This window comes from Watersipora subatra, chromosome 1 (assembly GCF_963576615.1).
Source record: "Watersipora subatra chromosome 1, tzWatSuba1.1, whole genome shotgun sequence".
NCBI lineage: Eukaryota > Metazoa > Bryozoa > Gymnolaemata > Cheilostomatida > Watersiporidae > Watersipora > Watersipora subatra.
The window spans coordinates 74,278,002-74,296,863 of NC_088708.1; the positions used below are offsets into that span (position 1 = coordinate 74,278,002).

Here is an 18,862-nt window from a genome sequence, read left to right on the forward strand (position 1 = left end):
ATTATCAAAAATAGTTTTTGATTAGTTAGAAAGAAAAATTTCTGGACAATCAGGGAAACTTTAAATTATGCCTCTATGACGTCCCTGACAAAAGTTATAACCAAATTAGTACACCCATCTCAATATCTACCAAAACCGGAAATCACCATGCTGATTTGAAATTCTATCATTCGCGATAATTTTTTCTCAACTCCAGAAGTAAATATGCAGATTCAGAAGTGGTAAGACATTGAAAGACTGCATAAATTAAATTAAAACATTATTTTTAATGTTTCAAAGTTTTTATCAACTTTTAATTTTGCCAAGTTGAATCGTTATGCTCCAATAAAAATGCAATCTTCAGGCTGCCAACCGCAGTCAGACTAACGTTATCCTTCAGTTTCGATAGGATCATATTGATTCTTAGAGCTGTCTATGAATTCTGAAAAGTCAAGAGCAGAGTTGTTGAACATATTTTTATTATTTGAAACATCTTCATTATGTTTTATTTGAGTTATAATGGCATATAGATTTGCTATGCTTTTGTTTGAAGGATGATACTCGTGAGGAAAAGTTAGAGTTTCATGATTTTCATGTTCATGACTAACTGCATATGTATCAATAATACTCATAACTATGTATTGTGTGTAATAAATAAGTAATTTCAGTCAAACTTTGTATATTTTGCAACTTTTATGGTGCAAATCTAACTTTGTTTCAGCAAATGACAACTTTTTCAAAATTGGGGATTTCCTGAAACTACCTTCTTTGAAGCACGAATTTACATAAAAGAGATATGAGTTGTCTATATTAATATAATATAATTTGAAAGAAGAGACTTGGCTGGTTCTTGTGAAATTTGAATGAGTAAATTATCTCAAGTCTGTCTCCTGTAGTAGTAATTTGAATTACGGCAACGTCCTGAAAAATTAGCGGTATCTGGGGCTAATCGCCTAGAAATTAGTCGGGTGCGAATGAGTTAATGAGAAAAGTCTACACACAGATTAGGTACATACAGATTACATACATATTAACTAACTACTACTAGGAGATCTCAAACCAGACGTCAGCAAGGATATTAACTATCATTTTATTGCTGCAGCGAGTTGCATTTTAAGTTGTGACGATGAGTTTGTTGTTGTAGGTGATTTATGCAAAAGATATTAACTCTCGTCAGCACACATTTGAGAAGGCGATTGGCTTGGGTGAGGAGTACAGACGCAGCGCTGCCTTTCTCGTTTTACGATCAGCTGTTATAAAAAATAAAGTTGTTGTTCAAGCAGATGTGAGTTTATCTACTGCAGTTACGTTTACGTTGTGTTGCAATTATAGATCTATCGCATATGGTTTGAAAGATTTACTGTCAGTGTTGCTAAATCCCTTAATCGCAAGTGTCATGTTTCTAATGGTCATGGCTCTTTTTATTGTAGAAGGGCAAGTGTGAGATGGGGCCATGACACAAAACTGACAAGGGAGTCGTTACCTCTCCACTGACTACTTGCTGCGTTTTATGTGAGAGAAAATTTGAGCCAAGAGTTGAATGCAGATATGACTTTATTGTGGGAGCAGAAATACGCAATATGAATCAACCAATCAATCGCTTGACAGGCTGGTGTTATTCATCGCAGGTCTTGCTGCTTGCTAGCGCTGACTGAACATTTTGTTGATTTAAACTATCTTGGCACTTTGGAATCATTTTGCTAAAAATTCCCCTTTGAACATAAGACCTAACTATATAATTGACAACAAAATGTAGCATAAAAATATTGTTGACAGTTTGCTAAAATATACAGCTTAAACCTAACTAGAATCAATGTTCTCATGTTAACAGTATTAAAACTATGAAAAAGTAGAATGAAATTTCACTAAAACAGTCATACTAGGAAGTTGGGTTCACTCGTTCTCAGCCTTGCGAGGCATGATAGCCTGCTTGAAGTTGAACGGGGTGAATTTGATGCCGTCTCCGTAGAAGAACTTGCTGTTGAACTCAACCCAGTGTAGACGTAGGGCATGTAAAAAGGCGGAGAGGCCTTCCATCATGAGCAAGACAGCGACAGTTAAAACTGCGAATGGAGTGAAAGTGATGATAAGACCAGCAGCTCCCAAGTAGTTGGCATTGAGTGTAAAACCTATCTTGAGCACCATATTCCACAGCACCTCTGAGAGCTCTGCAATGAGATAGGCTAACACGTACTTCACACCACAACACTGCTCATCAAGAGCTTTATTAATATTACTGGTGTAACACGAATATGGTGGGTATATAATTTCAAAGTATTTTTTAATCAATAATGCAAAAATAAGCCAATGAATACAAAACAGCAGGCCAGTGTCTAAATACTTACGAGCATGAGCGAGACTGAGAGCCCATAACCTCAAGTAGGAGGCGGTGTTGGACACACATCCCAAGCAATACTCAATGGTATGGATACACTGGTGCACAATTACCTCTCCCATTCCATCCTCACCCGACTCCTCTTCCTCCTCTTCTCCCCCGTCCTAAAGAAGAATGCTATAGATGATTCGGTGAAGTCAACTTTTTACGCAGCGCTAATACTCCACATATGTTACACAGCGCTAATACTCCACATATTTTACACAGCGCTAATACTCCACATATATTACACAGCGCTAATACTCCACATATGCTACACAGTGCTAACACTCTACATATTTTACACAATGCTAATACTCCACATATGTTACACAGCGCTAATACTCCACATATTTTACACAACGCTAATACTCTACATATTTTACACAGCGCTAATACTCCACATATTTTACACAGCGCTAATACTCCACATATTTTACATAGCGCTAATACTCTACATATTTTACACAATGCTAATACTCCACTTATGTTACACAGCGCTAATACTCCACATATTTTACACAGCGCTAATACTCTACATATTTTACACAGCGCTAATACTCCACATATGTTACACAATGCTAATACTCCACATATGTTACACAGCGCTAATACTCCACATATTTTACACAGCGCTAATACTCTACATATTTTACACAGCGCTAATACTCCACATATTTTACACAATGCTAATACTCCACATATGTTACACAGCGCTAATACTCCACATATGTTACACAGCGCTAATACTCCACATATTTTACACAGCGCTAATACTCCACATATTTTACACAGCGCTAATACTCTACATATTTTACACAGCGCTAATACTCTACATATTTTACACAGCGCTAATACTCCACATATTTTACACAGCGCTAATACTCTACATATTTTACACAGCGCTAATACTCCACATATTTTACACAATGCTAATACTCCACATATGTTACACAGCGCTAATACTCCACATATTTTACACAGCGCTAATACTCCACATATGTTACACAGCGCTAATACTCCACATATGTTACACAGCGCTAATACTCCACATATGTTACTCAGCGCTAATACTCCACATATTTTACAGCAAGTATTTAGCTTAAATTAAGCCTGCAGTGTGTTAGAAGCACCGTTCTTCGACATTGTACAGTACCAGTACAGTACAGTACCTCACACTTATTGATAACATCAATGACCATATAACACAGCCACTGAGGTACGACTTGCTCACCGGTTCAACTTGTATAGAATGCCCATTCCCTTGTAGAACTGTGACATCACCTTCAGGATTTGCCTGCTGGGCAGCCTCCTAAAATCAGCAAAACTTTTTAACTAGGATTTTTTATGGATCGCTAGACGAGGCCAAGCTAGGTGGACTTAATAAAGGTTCCGATTAAAGGAAGCGCAACCACAAAACTTGCACAAGATTATAAGTTGCCAAGCTGTATCATCCATTCAAGTGGTATAAAACAGTTGCAAGCATCACATGAGAATCATATAAATCACAGTGTGTTGTTATAATAATGAGAAAGTGTTATTTCAGCAGTACAGTAGCAATTTAAGATTTGAATATCAGCTCCAGAAATGAGAATAATTTTGTTCTTATCATGCAGCATGCATTTTGAAACTGGAAAATTATACAAACCTGTGCTCGCGGTACCTATAAGTAATAAGAACAGCATGCAGGTTACTAAAGAGTTCAACGCGCAACCACCAAATCATGCAGCCAAGATGGTGGTAGGAGAACGCTATATGGAAACAGAAGTTTTCACACTATTGTACCTCCGTTTTTTCAACAATTTCAACCGTTTTTGCCGCTTCAGATTTGTCTGCACTTGCCTCGGCATTCTCATTGTCATTTACAGGGGTGATGTCAGCATTGCCTGTGGACTATGATATAATGACGATTGAAGCTAACAGTCTGCTAGATTTTTTCATTCATGATGTGATCAAGGATTCAAAACTAGGCTAAGATCAAAGCGGTAATTAGAGATTAACAGCTGATGAGGATTAATAAGGATTTTGGTAACTCCATAGAATCGTAATAGAACATCGTATGTATCAGCTCTACACAACTGTGCTACTTACTACCCTGGTCGTGTGAACTGAAACCATTTATGTCTTGATATCTAATTTCTAACCAATTTTAAATATTGTATTATTTCTCTAAATTCTAGTGAATGGTAGTATCTTTCCAGTATCGCTTAATACTCGATATAATCTGAGGTTAATGTATACTATCGAGTCCAATGATGAACACTTACTTTTGACTTATGGATAGCCCGTTGTATTCCGATGACCAGAGGCTTTGTTATGAGCAGCCATGGCATGCAAATTCCAGCAGCACCCACCAGGATGGTTTGCACAAATTTCTGCAGCAGATATTCACAATTATATGACTGGATGCTACCATAGTCACATCTCTGTATAAAAGCATTATTACGAAGGACCAAAACTCTTACATTCCGATAGTGAGCTGGCAGCGCAATAAGGTGGAAAGACTTAAGTAGGCAGAATAGCAAATCTACTGAACCCTTCATGCTGATCTAAACAAGGTTTTTCAGTCAAACCTTTACATAGGGAAATTAATCTGCGATTTTTTTCGTATGTCAAAACCGTTGCATGTTGGATCAAATATTTTTATAAGAATACATTGTATTTCCTTCACTTCATTCCACAGCTCAAAAACTTAGGATATTTCACATACATGTAATTACATTTAGCATTAAAACCAATGCATTATATAAAGCTAGTAAAGCTACGCGCATGTAGGAAACTAAATAAACAAAAAAAAAAGTTGTTGTTATTTCACCGTTGCTTTGAAGACGAAGTGAAATAACAAAAGAAAACAAAGGCATAGCCTTGGTCTGTACTTGGAGAAATAGTAAAAGAAATATGAAGCTAGTTCAACTTGGACTATGCAAACTTTAAACTAATCCTTGTTTATATCTTTTGTTTTTATATTAGATATTTCCACATTTTATTGTTAATTATCATGTCGAACCTTTTTGTTTTCACTCGTTTCAGCTGTTCTTTTTGCACACCATGTTCACTTTAATTCTTTGATAACTACAGTTTCAAAAATCTTTAAAAAAGTGGTTCAAAGGTGTTTTCTTCCATTTTTTGCTTATATTATAAGAAAAAAATGTCTTCTTGCTCAGTTTTTTTTAATCTTTGACCTTAGAACTAGGAAAGATTGGTAAGCAGCACAGTTTAAAATTATTTGAACACTGAAAGACAGTAGACCCAAACTATTCAAAGAAGCACTGTTCTCATATTTACTAATTTATAACACTAAAGCTACGGGTGTAGTATACAAGAAATCACAGTGAGTCCAATATTTGCTCACATTTTACACGTTTGTTAGAAAATTTGCGTGCTGAATTGATGGCAAGTGGTGGCTTGACTGTATACATATAGATGATACGATGAGCTGGATGCCACATCGTACTGTATTATGAGGTTGTTATACAGTGTTAATCACTATAAAACACCAACTGTTATAATATGTTAACTGATAAAAAATAAATAATAAATTTTGCAAGTTTTCAATTGCAGCAAATATGAACTATGCCAATGTAAGCCAAGCAACTGTCGCGACCTGTCTAAAATACAACTGTTAATAAAAACTCACCATATCGTCGTAATGGTTAAACAGGATGTATTCTTTGCATGGTGAATTTGTGTTGTAAGAAAAGAGGAACATGTTGATGAAACCTGTAGGAATGACCAAACGATAGACAATAGACCAAACTCCTAGTGCAGTTACCAATACAGTCCTCAAGTCAATGCTCATTTCTAGATGATAATTTCGGTAATGATACTTTATTACTTGGAATGCAATCTATCAACTAACATTTCTATCATGTACTGCACCATACTTCGATTGGCGCCATGTAGCCTAAAGACTGCAGCAAGAGCAATGCGTAACTATTGAAGCTTTATGGCACACGTACCTACAAGGATGCTTGGTGCGCAGTTGGTGTTGTGAAAAAATTGCAACCATTTGACAATGATCAGCAGCAGCATGTAGCCGAATATAGAGAGGATGAAAATCAGTTCAGGGATGAATTCACAGAAGATGTTAGCCACATTGCGGAAGAAACTGCAAACAGACTGGCAGATTTAAGTTTAAAACTGAGTTTGCTACAAACTCCATTGGATCAATAAGTCAAACAGTAGGAGTTTACATAATCTGTGACAAATTTGCACACATCTAGCTAATATAGAATGTAGACAGCTGTGAATATTAAATCTTATCTTTTAAAAATATATAAACCAGAAAAAGGTAATCAACATTTGCCTAAGTCACATATGGTTCACTAAGCTAAGAGTTCCAACTTACATGTGGTTCACTAAGCTAAGAGTCCCAACTTACATGTAGTTCACTAGGCTAAGTAAGAGTCCCAACTTACATGTGGTTCACTAGGCTAAGAGTCCCAACTTACATGTAGTTCACTAGGCTAAATAAGAGTCCCAACTTACATGTGGTTCACTAGGCTAAGAGTCCCAACTTACATGTGGTTCACTAGGCTAAGAGTTCCAACTTACATGTGGTTCACTAGGCTGAGAGTCCCAACTTACATGTGGTTCACTAGGCTAAGTAAGAGTTCCAACTTACATGTGGTTCACTAGGCTAAGAGTTCCAACTTACATGTGGTTCACTAGGCTAAGAGTCCCGACTTACATGTAGTTCACTAGGCTAAGTAAGAGTCCCAACTTACATGTGGTTGACTAGGCTAAGCATGAGTCCGAACAGCATCTGTATTATACCAATGACAATGGACATCTTCATTTTGTATGAATTGATGAATGTGATTTTGTTGATGGATATCATCCATATCTACAAATTACATAATAAATTATGATGGCATGATAGAAAAATAAAATATTTCAATTATGAACATCCAGGGAAGATTTTCTGACAAAATATTAATAATAGTAAAAAAGCAAAGAAACAGCCTAATAAATAAATGTAACCTTGTTGGCAGATTAAGTGTTCTAATAGTCGCTTCAAACGGGTGAGAACAACTCCCGCCTAATTTTGCTCCTACGACAGTTATCTAGATAAGAGATAGATTATCTAGATAATCTATCTCTTATCTAGATAAATTCAGTTTATCTGCAGACAGCTACATACACATGAGAATTTAAGTTTTACTTCTACAATGCTCAATGTTATCATATATAGAAGCAGCAGAGTTTAAAGAATGATAAAGCTTGTTACACTTGTGTGTGCCGACTGGCTCAAGTCATATAAAATAAATTTATTTCCCTCCTCATGTGAAGTTTTAAAAAACATGACTGACGTAAATTCACTAAAGATTCTGAACAACCAAACTATGTTTTTTGCGCTTTCACAAAGCTATTACAAAAGGAACAGCAAAAAAGTGGTGAGTTTCAAAGAAATGCCATAAAAGAGAAGCCAACTGGTAGTCTATGCCGTAAGAGTAAGGATTTGTAAGAAGAGACATACAGGGTCAATGCCGATGGGATAAATATCATGCACTCTGTCCTCTCTCTGCAGGCGTGTTATTGGTGAAGCGTGATGAGGGTCGATCTCCGTGTCACTGCACGAGGTAACCAAATAGAATGTAAATAAGCGTAAAGAGCTGAACTAACTTGAACCAATCAAGGCATTTCTTCTTCAGCATCATTACTTTAAAGGTCCATTAGCGAGCCTAGCTCCATACTCACTTGCCATGCATGGGTACCGTCCACGCACTACCAAACAGGTTGACTGACTTGGAGAAAAAGTCATTGTAAACAAAGCCAGTGTAGATGGAGAAGAGCCCCATAAAGAAGATGATATACCGTCCTCCAAATATCATATTCCATATCTAAAAGTAAAGAACGTGGTTCAACAACTATATTATTGTTCTAACATATATAAAATGCAATTGGAAAGCTGCCAAGCAAGACAACTCCAAACTAGCAATGCATTCGCGCAGAACTAAACCAAAACATGTATCGCCTATTTAATTCATTGCGACCTAGCGACCTTGACAGCAAATGGAGCATTCCATAAATAGGAATTCTGTTGGAGAAATCAGAGAACTAAATTAGATGCACGATTGGTTATATGTCCAACATTCGTATCACTCGCACTGCTCGCTCTCAGGGCATGCAGGACCAGCCCTTACCTCGTTGCTTCCTTTATTTCTCAGAAACCTCTTCTCACTGAGGACCATCCAAAGAGCAAATGCAAACATGATGATACCATGAGCAAAGTCACCAAACATGATAGCAAATATGAAAGGGAAGGTGATGATGGAGAAGAGAGCTACAAAACACGGTTCCATTGGTTCAGTTGCAACATAACGCATTAACATACACTCACTGTATATCTACAGTGTCCTACATAACATACACTTACTGTATATCTACATTGTACTACATAACATACACTCACTGTATATTTACAGAGTACTACATAACATACACTCACTGTATATCTACAGAGTACTACATAACATACACTCACTGTATATCTACAGTGTACTACATAACATACACTTACTGTATATTTACAGAGTACTACATAACATACACTCACTGTATATCTACAGTGTACTACATAACATACACTCACTGTATATTTACAGAGTACTACATAACATACACTCACTGTATATCTACAGTGTATTATATAACATACACTCGCTGTATATCTACAGAGTACTACATAACATACACTCACTGTATATCTACAGAGTACTACATAACATACACTTACTGTATATTTACAGAGTACTACATAACATACACTCACTGTATATCTACAGTGTCCTACATAACATACACTCACTGTATATCTACATTGTACTACATAACATACACTCACTGTATATCTACATTGTACTACATAACATACACTCGCTGTATATCTATGAAATCCTACACAAAACAATCATATGCCTGGCTGCAGACAAGTACAAGTTGCTCCAAGTTAATAAAGAATAACAGATCTTAGTATCGATGCAAGTCCGATTACACAGAGGCCACAAGCATTTCACAATATGTTCACGGAATGGGTGAACAGGAAAAAGAGCTTCAAACCATATTTTAAATAGTTTCAAAATTAGTCTCTAATTGCAGAAGGATATTTTATAGATGCCCAATCGAATATCTATAAATGTGTGAAAACTAAGTATATAGTGTCAGTTGTTAACAATAAATCGTACCTGGGTTCACCTCCTGATACCTTCCAATGCCGTACGCATCTACTATACTCTGGAAAGCCTTGGTGAAGCGATTAGTACGATTGAAGGTAGGGATGGTTTCATTGGCCACCATCCGGTTGATAACTGAAGGAATCTCGCTATTTGACTTGTTCTGTAATGGTAATGATGTAGTGGTGCAATAGATATAGTTTGCGTAGGAGTGCAAACGTCTTAATTTACTAGATGTGAAGAAACAGATAATTCCCTCATTAAATTGGCAATATGCACAATATGCAACAAATTCCAAGCAGATATCAAACTGCTAACTCTTACACTCACTGTGTTGTTAAGGTCTCTTAGTTATATGATGCTTCTTTTCTGGTTTTCTACTTCTCCGTTTGTCTTTGGAAATTTTAATACATTTGCAAAGACAAATGGAGAAGTGATATATTATATACATATTACTTATATATAAGATAAGATATATTATGTATCAGATATATGATATGTATATATAGTATATATCTGCATGTAATAGCAGATATACGGTATATATACATATCTGCTATTACATGCTATATTGTATGCTGTATAGCCAAGAGCGAGGATATAAATGTATGTATATCTTTACTTTTCAGCATTGCTCGTGGCTATATATAATTCAACGAGCTTTACATACATACATATTTTTTCCAGGTTGATGTTTGTCTACTACGGAGGGGGGGGGTGCGGTCACGACAGATCTGTTTTGTGCTTCTGCACTCGTCAGGTGACATGTGTTATCTAAGTAATGCAAGTCACCTGACGAGTGCAGAAGCACGAAACAGACTTGTCATGACCCCAAAGAGAAACATCAACCCGGAAACAAGATAAGTACATGTAACCTTAACTTATTCCAACACTCTAGTTAATACATACATATGCATGTAATGTATATATATAATCCAGTAAGCCATCAATTAAACTTCCCAATGGTAAGAATCACATGACGAGACTAGACACAACACTTTCCCATGAATATCAATGACAACAACCCACAAGTGGGAGATAAGTGGGAGATAAGTGGAACAGAGTTAAGAAATATTTGTGGTAACCCCCCTTACCAATCTAGCATTAATCAGAAATACCAAAACAGTTCATATTAATCTTCAAGACACTCCTTCTAATTGACAACTACAGATAAATTGAAGTGCTCATTTAATCGGCATTCAACAATCTATTCTGAAGACAGAAAAACATACCGTGCCTTCAGTGATGGCCTCATTGATGCGATCCATGTCCCTGACCGGAGCCCAAACCTCTGCGATCAGACACTTGTGAGTGACATCCATGTTAAACATGTTAAGGGTGTGATAGATAGCCTTAGTCTTCAGCACTTTAACCGATAGAGCGCGGGTGTCTTGGGCAGAGTTCATCAGCAGTCGCTTACGATGATCATCAGTCTTCTCAAAAACCTAAAAAGCAAAGAACAGCATGTGTATAGAATATGCAAAAATTGTAGATCACAACTTGGTAGATAGCCTGTATATGGGTGGCTATGATCACTATAGAATGAGAGGCAATATTCTATCGGGCATTTGCTAGCCGAGTCTATTGTGAGGTTGAAGCGCAGTCTGTTTCTGCCAAACAAAGTTTTCTGAATGTCTTTCAGGTCAAAGCTTCTGTCATCTGTTAGTTTGGCGATAGCATTGAAGTCATACGGGTCACTGAACAACCTGTCCTCCATTACATCAAAACTGTGACAGCGTTCGCAATTAAGTAATGTTAAACGCATGCTGTAAATTAAGAGAATTACTGTTGATGTTGCGAGAGGTATTTGCATTGCTTTACAAGGTCGAGGACCTATTCAACTGGTATTTTACCCTACTGTACTGAAGTAGTACTTCATTCCTTTCCTTTAGCCATCCTCTGCATATGTAATCCTTGGTCATCAAATGCCTCATTGAATTTCACAGTTACTTCACAGATATTCCACTTCGCACCAAATTTGTGGAAGTCGGACACATTAAATAGCGAGAGAGAAAGGACATTAAATATTGTGTCAAGGATATAGTCAAGTATGGTGAGAAACACTCACCCATGTGAAAATCCTAACCTTTCGGTCATTCTAAGAAACACTAAACGTGTAAAAAAAATTTTCTATTTTTGTTATTGAAAAATTTTCTGCTCCAAGGTTTGACGTATTCTGTTATTTGGTGAAAAACATTATTCTGTAGAATAAAAAGTACTCTGCTATATAGTTCAATGTTGAATAGCAAATACTCCGCTATATATTCAAAGATTTTTTGCTATATAGTATTATATTCTGCTATATCGTATATAAAGATATTGTGAAATATGGTGATAAATCTCCTTTTTATATATATATATATATAAATTTTCGTGTTTGTCTGGCACTTGTCATTCGTGTGTTCAGTAATAGCGAATAAAATCTAAGAACAAAAAATCTGCTTCGCACTAGATTGAAACTCAAGACCTCCAGATTTGCAAAAAGGTGTTCTAAACCACTAAGCTACGCTGTCCTTGCCATCCTATGTAAAAGTTGTGCACATACTAATGCAGCGTTTGCAAAAATAATATGCGTAGCTTGAAGTTACATGTAACGTCATTACGCGTACCGTCATGCTGACTTCACAGCTCCTATTATAGTAAAGATTCAGACTAGCTTAAGTTACTGAAACTCATTGGGTAATTATTCTATTATCTGTGAGGCATTCAGCTAGTACAATGTTATATGGTAAAAAATATGCTACTACATAGTGAAAAATATCGTGTTATATTGTGGAAAACACACCAATGTATAGCGTAAAATAATTTTTTTATGATGTGAAATACTCTGTTATATGGTGAGAAATACTTTGCTATATGGTGTGAAATAATCTGCTATATGGTGTGAAACAATCTGCTATATAGTGTGAAATACTCTGCTATATGGTGTGAAACAATTTGCTATATGGTGTGAAATACTCTGACATATGGTGTGAAATATTCTGACAAATGGCGTAAAATACTCACCACATTAATATCCTTGATCCTCTGCGCAAGGCCTTCACTCATATGGTTTCTCTCTTCAACCGTCTTCGGTATAGAGTAGGTATTGCAATGGAACCTGCAACCACCATCTTAGCGAGAAGAGGTCATTTAATAGCGAGAAGAGGTCATTTATTAAACCGGAAGGTTCTTCAACATTGAGAGCCAGTAAGCCAAAGAGCAATGGTATGGCATGTTGTGAAAGACCTTTGTCACAGGATGAATGAGAAATATTTCTAGTGTGTCTTCAGAGAAGTTATTAGTTCAAAGGCAATTATGTCTATGAGTGATTTATAATTTGCCTTTGTAATGGACCGTACACGCCACCGGTGTGTGGTAAAATGGTGAAAACTGCCAATTGTTGACTGCTATATAAAAAATCACATTTTACCAAGTATTCGCTATGTTACATGCTGTATACGTAGTACACTTGTCATGCCAGTGTCCCTGCTATACAGAGTACACTTGACCTATTAATAATACACTGCCTTTGACCTACGCAGTCTAACCACAGACATAGCACACCTGGCAAACACAACAAACCTGCTATACACACGATACCTGACATACGCAGAACACCTGGCAAACACAGCGGATCTGACATAGCGCAGTACACCTGCCGTACAGTTACATTCTCAAATTTATGAATGGCATGTACACCTCAGACAGTATACATTGTTATGCAGATCACATAACATTAAAATATTTATATAATTATACACACCCTTCACATATCTTGGTCGCCTTTTGTTTTAGCTTATCTCCTTGAAAGAAAAGGCAGAAAGCTGTCTTACGAATTGGATCTCCCTACATAAAAATAATCTCTTAAACCATAACAAATGGGAGGCAGTGTCTTAGTGGAGTAGAGACTGGTGAATCATAACTTTGAGGGAAGAGGTTCTAGTGCCTAGAGATAATTTAATTAGCAGGCACCATATCCATTTCAAACCATCAGTAAGTGCACAATTCAATGTCTCCCTATAACTATAGGTCTACAGCAATAGCACTTCGCTGTACAAATGAAACATTCACTGCCGGATTCAATGAAGCAATTAGAGCTTATTTACCGTGACTGGATCTTCAAACTCCTCAGTGATCTCCGAATGTCTCAGGTAGACGTTTCCTCGGCAGGCAAACCAGAGCATTCTAAAAGTGAACAGAGCTTTACTCATGGTGTTCCTGAGAGGAGAGTCTAAGCAGGAAGTAGAAAAATATTGCAAAAGCTGTGGATGAGAGCGGTATTATAGAAATGGCTACAGAACGCATTAGAGTCTGCTGCCAGTGCGGTACGCTGACACTACACAACAAAGTGAATTAGGGCTAGCTATATCAACTCTACAAGCTGAGAAAAAGCAATACTGCTGACTTAACTGAGAGAAAACTGAGAACTAAAATTCAGAATTTAACAAAAGAAACTGATTACCTGTCAGACGTGAGAGGCAGTGGCTGCAATAAAAATCTCGGTAATAATACTCGGCCTTATTGATCATGGAGAGAGTTTAGAGACGAAATGAAGTCATAACAGTCTCGTTTGATAATCTATTGGCAATTGAAGATCTCAATGGCTCGTGAAATAGGGGTGCCAGAGCAGACGACATTATATAGAGTTTTGAGTGACAAGTGTTCTATACGTATACGATTATTTCATCACTAAATACTATTTATGACCGCCTGCTGCTCACTTTGATACTCTTATTAAGATGCTAGGCTAGCACAAACACATGAATACCTAAACATTAGCTCAAATCCGCTTGTGATTTAGTACAAACCTTTCAACCACCCAGTCTGGTGTGTCATTACTGGCTACAATATTATTGGAAAAAAACATCTGTTGAAAATTGTTTTAGAGGCAGTTAGCAAAAGTCTTTAGCAATTTTTCTGCAATGACACTAGCTACATGTAAAGAGGGTTTTCAGAGAACAAGGTCAGACCCAGTATGAGCATGAGAATACGTTTAATACATAGTGTTCGGATGATACCGATAAAATGCTTAGCTTTTCCAGAATCTTTCGTTAAACTTGACCAATAAGAATCGTGATGATAAGTGTTAGTGGGCTTACGAACCGCCCTTTGAAAAATCAGGGTAAACAAGCAAAAAAATTGTCTAAATGTAGGTTGATGGCTTATTATATAAGGAATAGCCCACTAGTAGGTAAGGCCAGAGAATCATATAGCGAGTGAATGAACGTTTGATTTGATAGAGATGTGATGGGAAAACAAACTTGGTTATGCGGACCCATGTAACCATATGGCCTGAAGGCCTATTACGTGTAAAGGGCTTTTCAGCTTTCCCAGCCACTCGACTCCCTGTTTTAAAATAAAATATTGTAGGATTGCCTAATGCATGAGAATTCTCCTTCAATGCCTTTGATAAGCAGGAGAAGTCATTTATCACTTATCTCTAATATTTACTCATTCTTATCAAGATATATTCTAGAATTGGTGCCCAGCTGATAGCCTAATCCCCATTATCTGCATTAAAATGAAGACCGAAGGTGTGGTGGGCTGTAAAGAGAACGCGATAAAATTTATTTCGAAGAGTGTAAAGTCAAATAAACTAGAGCCACTCATGGACAAAAATTTGATGCAACTACCTTTCAAATCCGTTAAGACGTTCTGCAGGAATTGTACCAGTGATGAAATTTAGCCGCATGGAGCCATCAGCGCCTCCATGAGGCGGAGCTGCCTTGTCACCAAGTTCAATATCATCCGTATCATCTCGGGCATAGCCTTTGTTCGTGGCAGCAGATGCTCCTTGGAAAGCAGTCTGTAATCAAGTGTGAGCAGTCTGAGGCACACAGATGCGGTCTGAGACTGAGAGGGCTCAAATATTTTCAACAAGCCTTTGCTAAGAGAAAAGCTTTGAGACAACCTGCTGACGCGTGTATGTACGAGGCATAAAGCATGGCGGCTTCATGCCGCTATTCAAAGAGCATAAATCACGCTAAGCAGAGCAGATAGATTGCTCCGCTATCTGCAAAAGCAATTACAGGTCGCATTCACTCCGGATACAGCATGATATCACATGACATCCCTGACAGTGATATCCTGTCATTGCCACTCTCATACACTCTCCCTCCCTCTCTCTCTTTCGCTCTACACACTCCCGTCTGTTGGTTAAAAATTCAAGTGCTCTAGCAAGCAGACAGGCGGAGTTGAAAAGCATCTATTAAACAGCACAGTTTTAGCAACGAGAAATGACAAGACAGCAACCACAGTCTAGTCTAGATATTCGTGTGTTACAAGCAAATAATAAGATAAAATTGAAATAGAAATTAGATTAAGCGAGGTGAATGAGATGCAGGCAAGTGTAAAGTCAAGCACAGATAAAGCGAGAGAGTCTGAATAAAAGTGCAGCTTACCTCAGAATCTTCTGGCACAGAGATCTGAATACCAAGTGAGAGTATTACAGAAATTTTTATAAATTACGGAAATCCTTACTAAACCATAATAGGCAAGTAGTGACATTTTCTTTTTTCTGTATACACTAACTCACCAGTTTTTATTTTCAATTGCAACATCTCGTTTTACTCATTAAAAAGTAACTCTACATTTTGTGTCAAATAAACCTTTAGTTGCAGTTTCATATTGCCACTATTGTCATTTGTTTTTGGAAACAAAAAAATATTCAACTACAAAAAACGCACTGCAAAATTACGCCAGTGTATAATAGCAGGACTAAAGCTAGCCAAATACAATAATAATAAAAATGATAGAAATGACAACGAACACTCTCCTACTGTATTGAAACTTACATATGTTGCTACACCTTCAAACTCTGAAAAGATAAAGGGCAGCGACCAATGCACTGCCGCAATCACAACACTAACACTGCTTCTGTGTCAAGATGCGAAATGACATTAAAATGCAAACTTTCTAGGCACATCTCATAGGCATGTCAAAACTAAAACCGAGACACGCTTACTATCCAAGAAAGAGCCATAGCGCAATAAAAGCCTAATAATCGGACACGTACCTCTTCAAGGAATGAAGCTGAAGCATTGAGGACAGCCTGCATCTCCATGAGCTCCAAGAAGTTGGTCTTCAGCTGCTGCCTGTTAGTATTGACATCTTTCAGGTCTCTTTCCAGCTTGTTTAGCTCATTCTGTAAGACAGAATCTTGAAGGCAAATACTGGAATGCATGTCTTAAGTAGAAATGCAGAGAGGACAGCAAATAATTCGAAGGAGAAAATTCCAAAAGTATTCAAAATCTTACAGATGAATCTTATCTGAGCATGTTACACTAACCTGAATGTCTCGTATCTCCTTCGGTAGAGGGGCTGCTGGAATTTCCGTCAGCGTTGCCGGTTTGATTTTCTCCTTAGCAATTTCTGATTCTAAAAACCTAAGAATCCGGTCCATCTCCTCGCACTGTCGCACCTCAGTCACAAACTTTCTCTGGAATGCGCTGAGCTCTGGATTGAGCTGCAATAAATAAAATCAAGTGCCTTTAGTGCTCCGCAAGCCTAAACAAGCAGAAAACTGCTTTCTACTTCAAACCAAAAGTGCGTAGAATATAGCTTGATTTATTCTGCTTAAATTGCTCTGATAGTACAACTTGGAAGCATGCTCAACATTTGTAGGGAGTCACTCTGAAGAGGAGATCTACATTCACTCGGAATACTTCGCATTGAAGCTGCCTCTTTATAGCTGATCATGGAAGCAGTAATAGGCAATGATGAAAGCATCATCCGTAATGCATGCCAGTGTTTTTTATCAATCAGATCACTGCTATAATCTCGGTAATTGATAGCACGCCATAAAATTTCTCATTTATGAACAACTGCCTTTTACTCTTTTGACAATCTGTTAGATTATGTATACAAGCTGCATTATATACCATTGTTTAATAATAGATGCTTATAAAGATGCTAAAATATTCAAAGACCAAAAAATAGCTTAGATATCGAACAATCACAAGTAGGTCGACTTAATCTTAAAATAATTCAGAATGTAGCTCTTTTCTTAAATACTTATGTAACAATATTCACAACAAAAGATCTGTCAGACAGGTGTACTAAAAAGTGCAGCAGAGAAGGAAAAAGATTGATGACTCGTGTAGAATAACTGTTAAGGATATATCACCTATATATAGGTGATAAAATATATTGTTTTGCTTTACAAAAGCATTGCCTGTTTAGTGCTACAATACTATAGGTGCAAGCACATTGCTCTACTCACTTTGTGTTGACTTATTGACCAGAGAATTACAAGCTGATAATGTGAGCTAGGTTACATAACTGCGTTCCCATCCGATAGTTTGGTGAAAACTTTGAAAATAATCTAGCAGTTAAAGCAAAATGTTAAATTGGTGTTGAATGTTATTCTCTTTGCATATTTCTGCTTTAGTTTAAATAATGAAGAGAAAGTATTTGCTCTTAAAGCAAACAAATATTGCTCTAAAATCGAGTTCACATGGAGCTTTTATAAATATTACTTACATCTTTAAACTGCAACAAGCCCAGTTCTCCAAGCTCAGCTATCACACTGTATGCTGCCTCAGATTGCAAAAACAGTTGGCAAAGTGTCATTTCCTCGCTCCGAAACAAGGAGTTGTGCTCTTCATTAGAAGAGCACTGGGACCTGCCATTGCCCATAGTTACTTTCTGGATCTTTTACTAAAACTATTTAAAATAGAAAAAGTAATTTATGATTTTTTTCAATTTCACCATTATTAAAGTATGACTTAACATGGTTTAGCTTTGCCACATTCAGTTAGTGAGAATATTAAATGAAAGATAATGGTTAGCATAGGAAAGTATGATTTACATAAACAAAATAAACAAGATGTAAACGCAATAAGCAACATAAAAAATGCATCACCAATGTACAAGCATAACTGGCTGCAAAAAGTAGCATTTGACTCTGATAACATCAATCCACCACATACAAGAGGATCCAGTTGAAGCTGTCTATAAACAAACATACAAACGTAAAGCTGCTATCCTTCATCTTTTTACAATATTAGTAAGTATGGCAGTGAGCTTAGTTAAACATGTTGCCTATCGTTAATAATACCTTAATTGTTGCAGTGCGAGTCTTGTACAATAGCCGGACTCTACAGATATGATTACGAACAAACCGTAATGTACCGTTTCATGTTTTCAACGAGGTCGGACTGTTATGATAGTGTAAGATCCATAAAGGTATTGCGTTCATTGCGACTTTTTTATTCAAATATTGTTTCACGAAAACGATAAATAAAGATTTGCTAAACGCACAGTCTATATTTAAAAGGTCGTGATCTTTCACCTATCACATTTTTTTGATGACCTTTATGTGTCCAATCAAAACAGATATTCTATTATCATA

General features: G+C 36.9%; 2 protein-coding genes across 5 annotated transcripts in view; one reads left to right on the plus strand and one right to left on the minus strand.

Annotated features, from left to right (window-relative positions):
• Positions 1-1,551, plus strand: part of LOC137393973 (COP9 signalosome complex subunit 1-like) — a 27,045-nt gene extending 25,494 nt beyond the window's left edge. The window contains exons 12-13 of the mRNA XM_068080692.1: positions 1,124-1,264; positions 1,410-1,551. Coding sequence (XP_067936793.1) covers positions 1,124-1,264; positions 1,410-1,436 — 168 coding nt within the window. The 3' untranslated portion in view covers positions 1,437-1,551. The remainder of the gene's footprint in view (positions 1-1,123; positions 1,265-1,409) is intronic.
• LOC137393954 (V-type proton ATPase 116 kDa subunit a1-like) lies at positions 1,516-18,669 on the minus strand. 4 transcript variants are annotated; one of them, XM_068080681.1, is made up of 22 exons: positions 18,569-18,669; positions 17,992-18,174; positions 16,799-16,975; positions 16,526-16,654; positions 15,912-15,935; positions 15,144-15,316; positions 13,617-13,695; positions 13,274-13,356; positions 12,535-12,628; positions 10,761-10,973; positions 9,541-9,691; positions 8,500-8,639; positions 8,054-8,196; positions 7,833-7,926; positions 7,081-7,199; positions 6,313-6,461; positions 5,991-6,073; positions 4,621-4,728; positions 4,002-4,016; positions 3,588-3,665; positions 2,325-2,478; positions 1,516-2,147 (listed from the first exon to the last, which is right to left on the minus strand). In XM_068080681.1, the coding sequence occupies exons 2-22, from the start codon at positions 18,145-18,147 to the stop codon at positions 1,873-1,875; spliced, it is 2,637 nt and encodes an 878-aa protein (XP_067936782.1). In that variant the 5' UTR covers positions 18,148-18,174; positions 18,569-18,669; the 3' UTR covers positions 1,516-1,872. The 4 variants fall into 4 exon arrangements, with proteins under 4 accessions (XP_067936782.1, XP_067936770.1, XP_067936775.1 ...); XM_068080669.1 differs by lacking the exon at positions 4,002-4,016 and adding an exon at positions 4,139-4,246; XM_068080674.1 differs by lacking the exons at positions 4,002-4,016; positions 15,912-15,935 and adding an exon at positions 4,139-4,246.
• Positions 18,670-18,862: the final 193 nt, after the last annotated feature.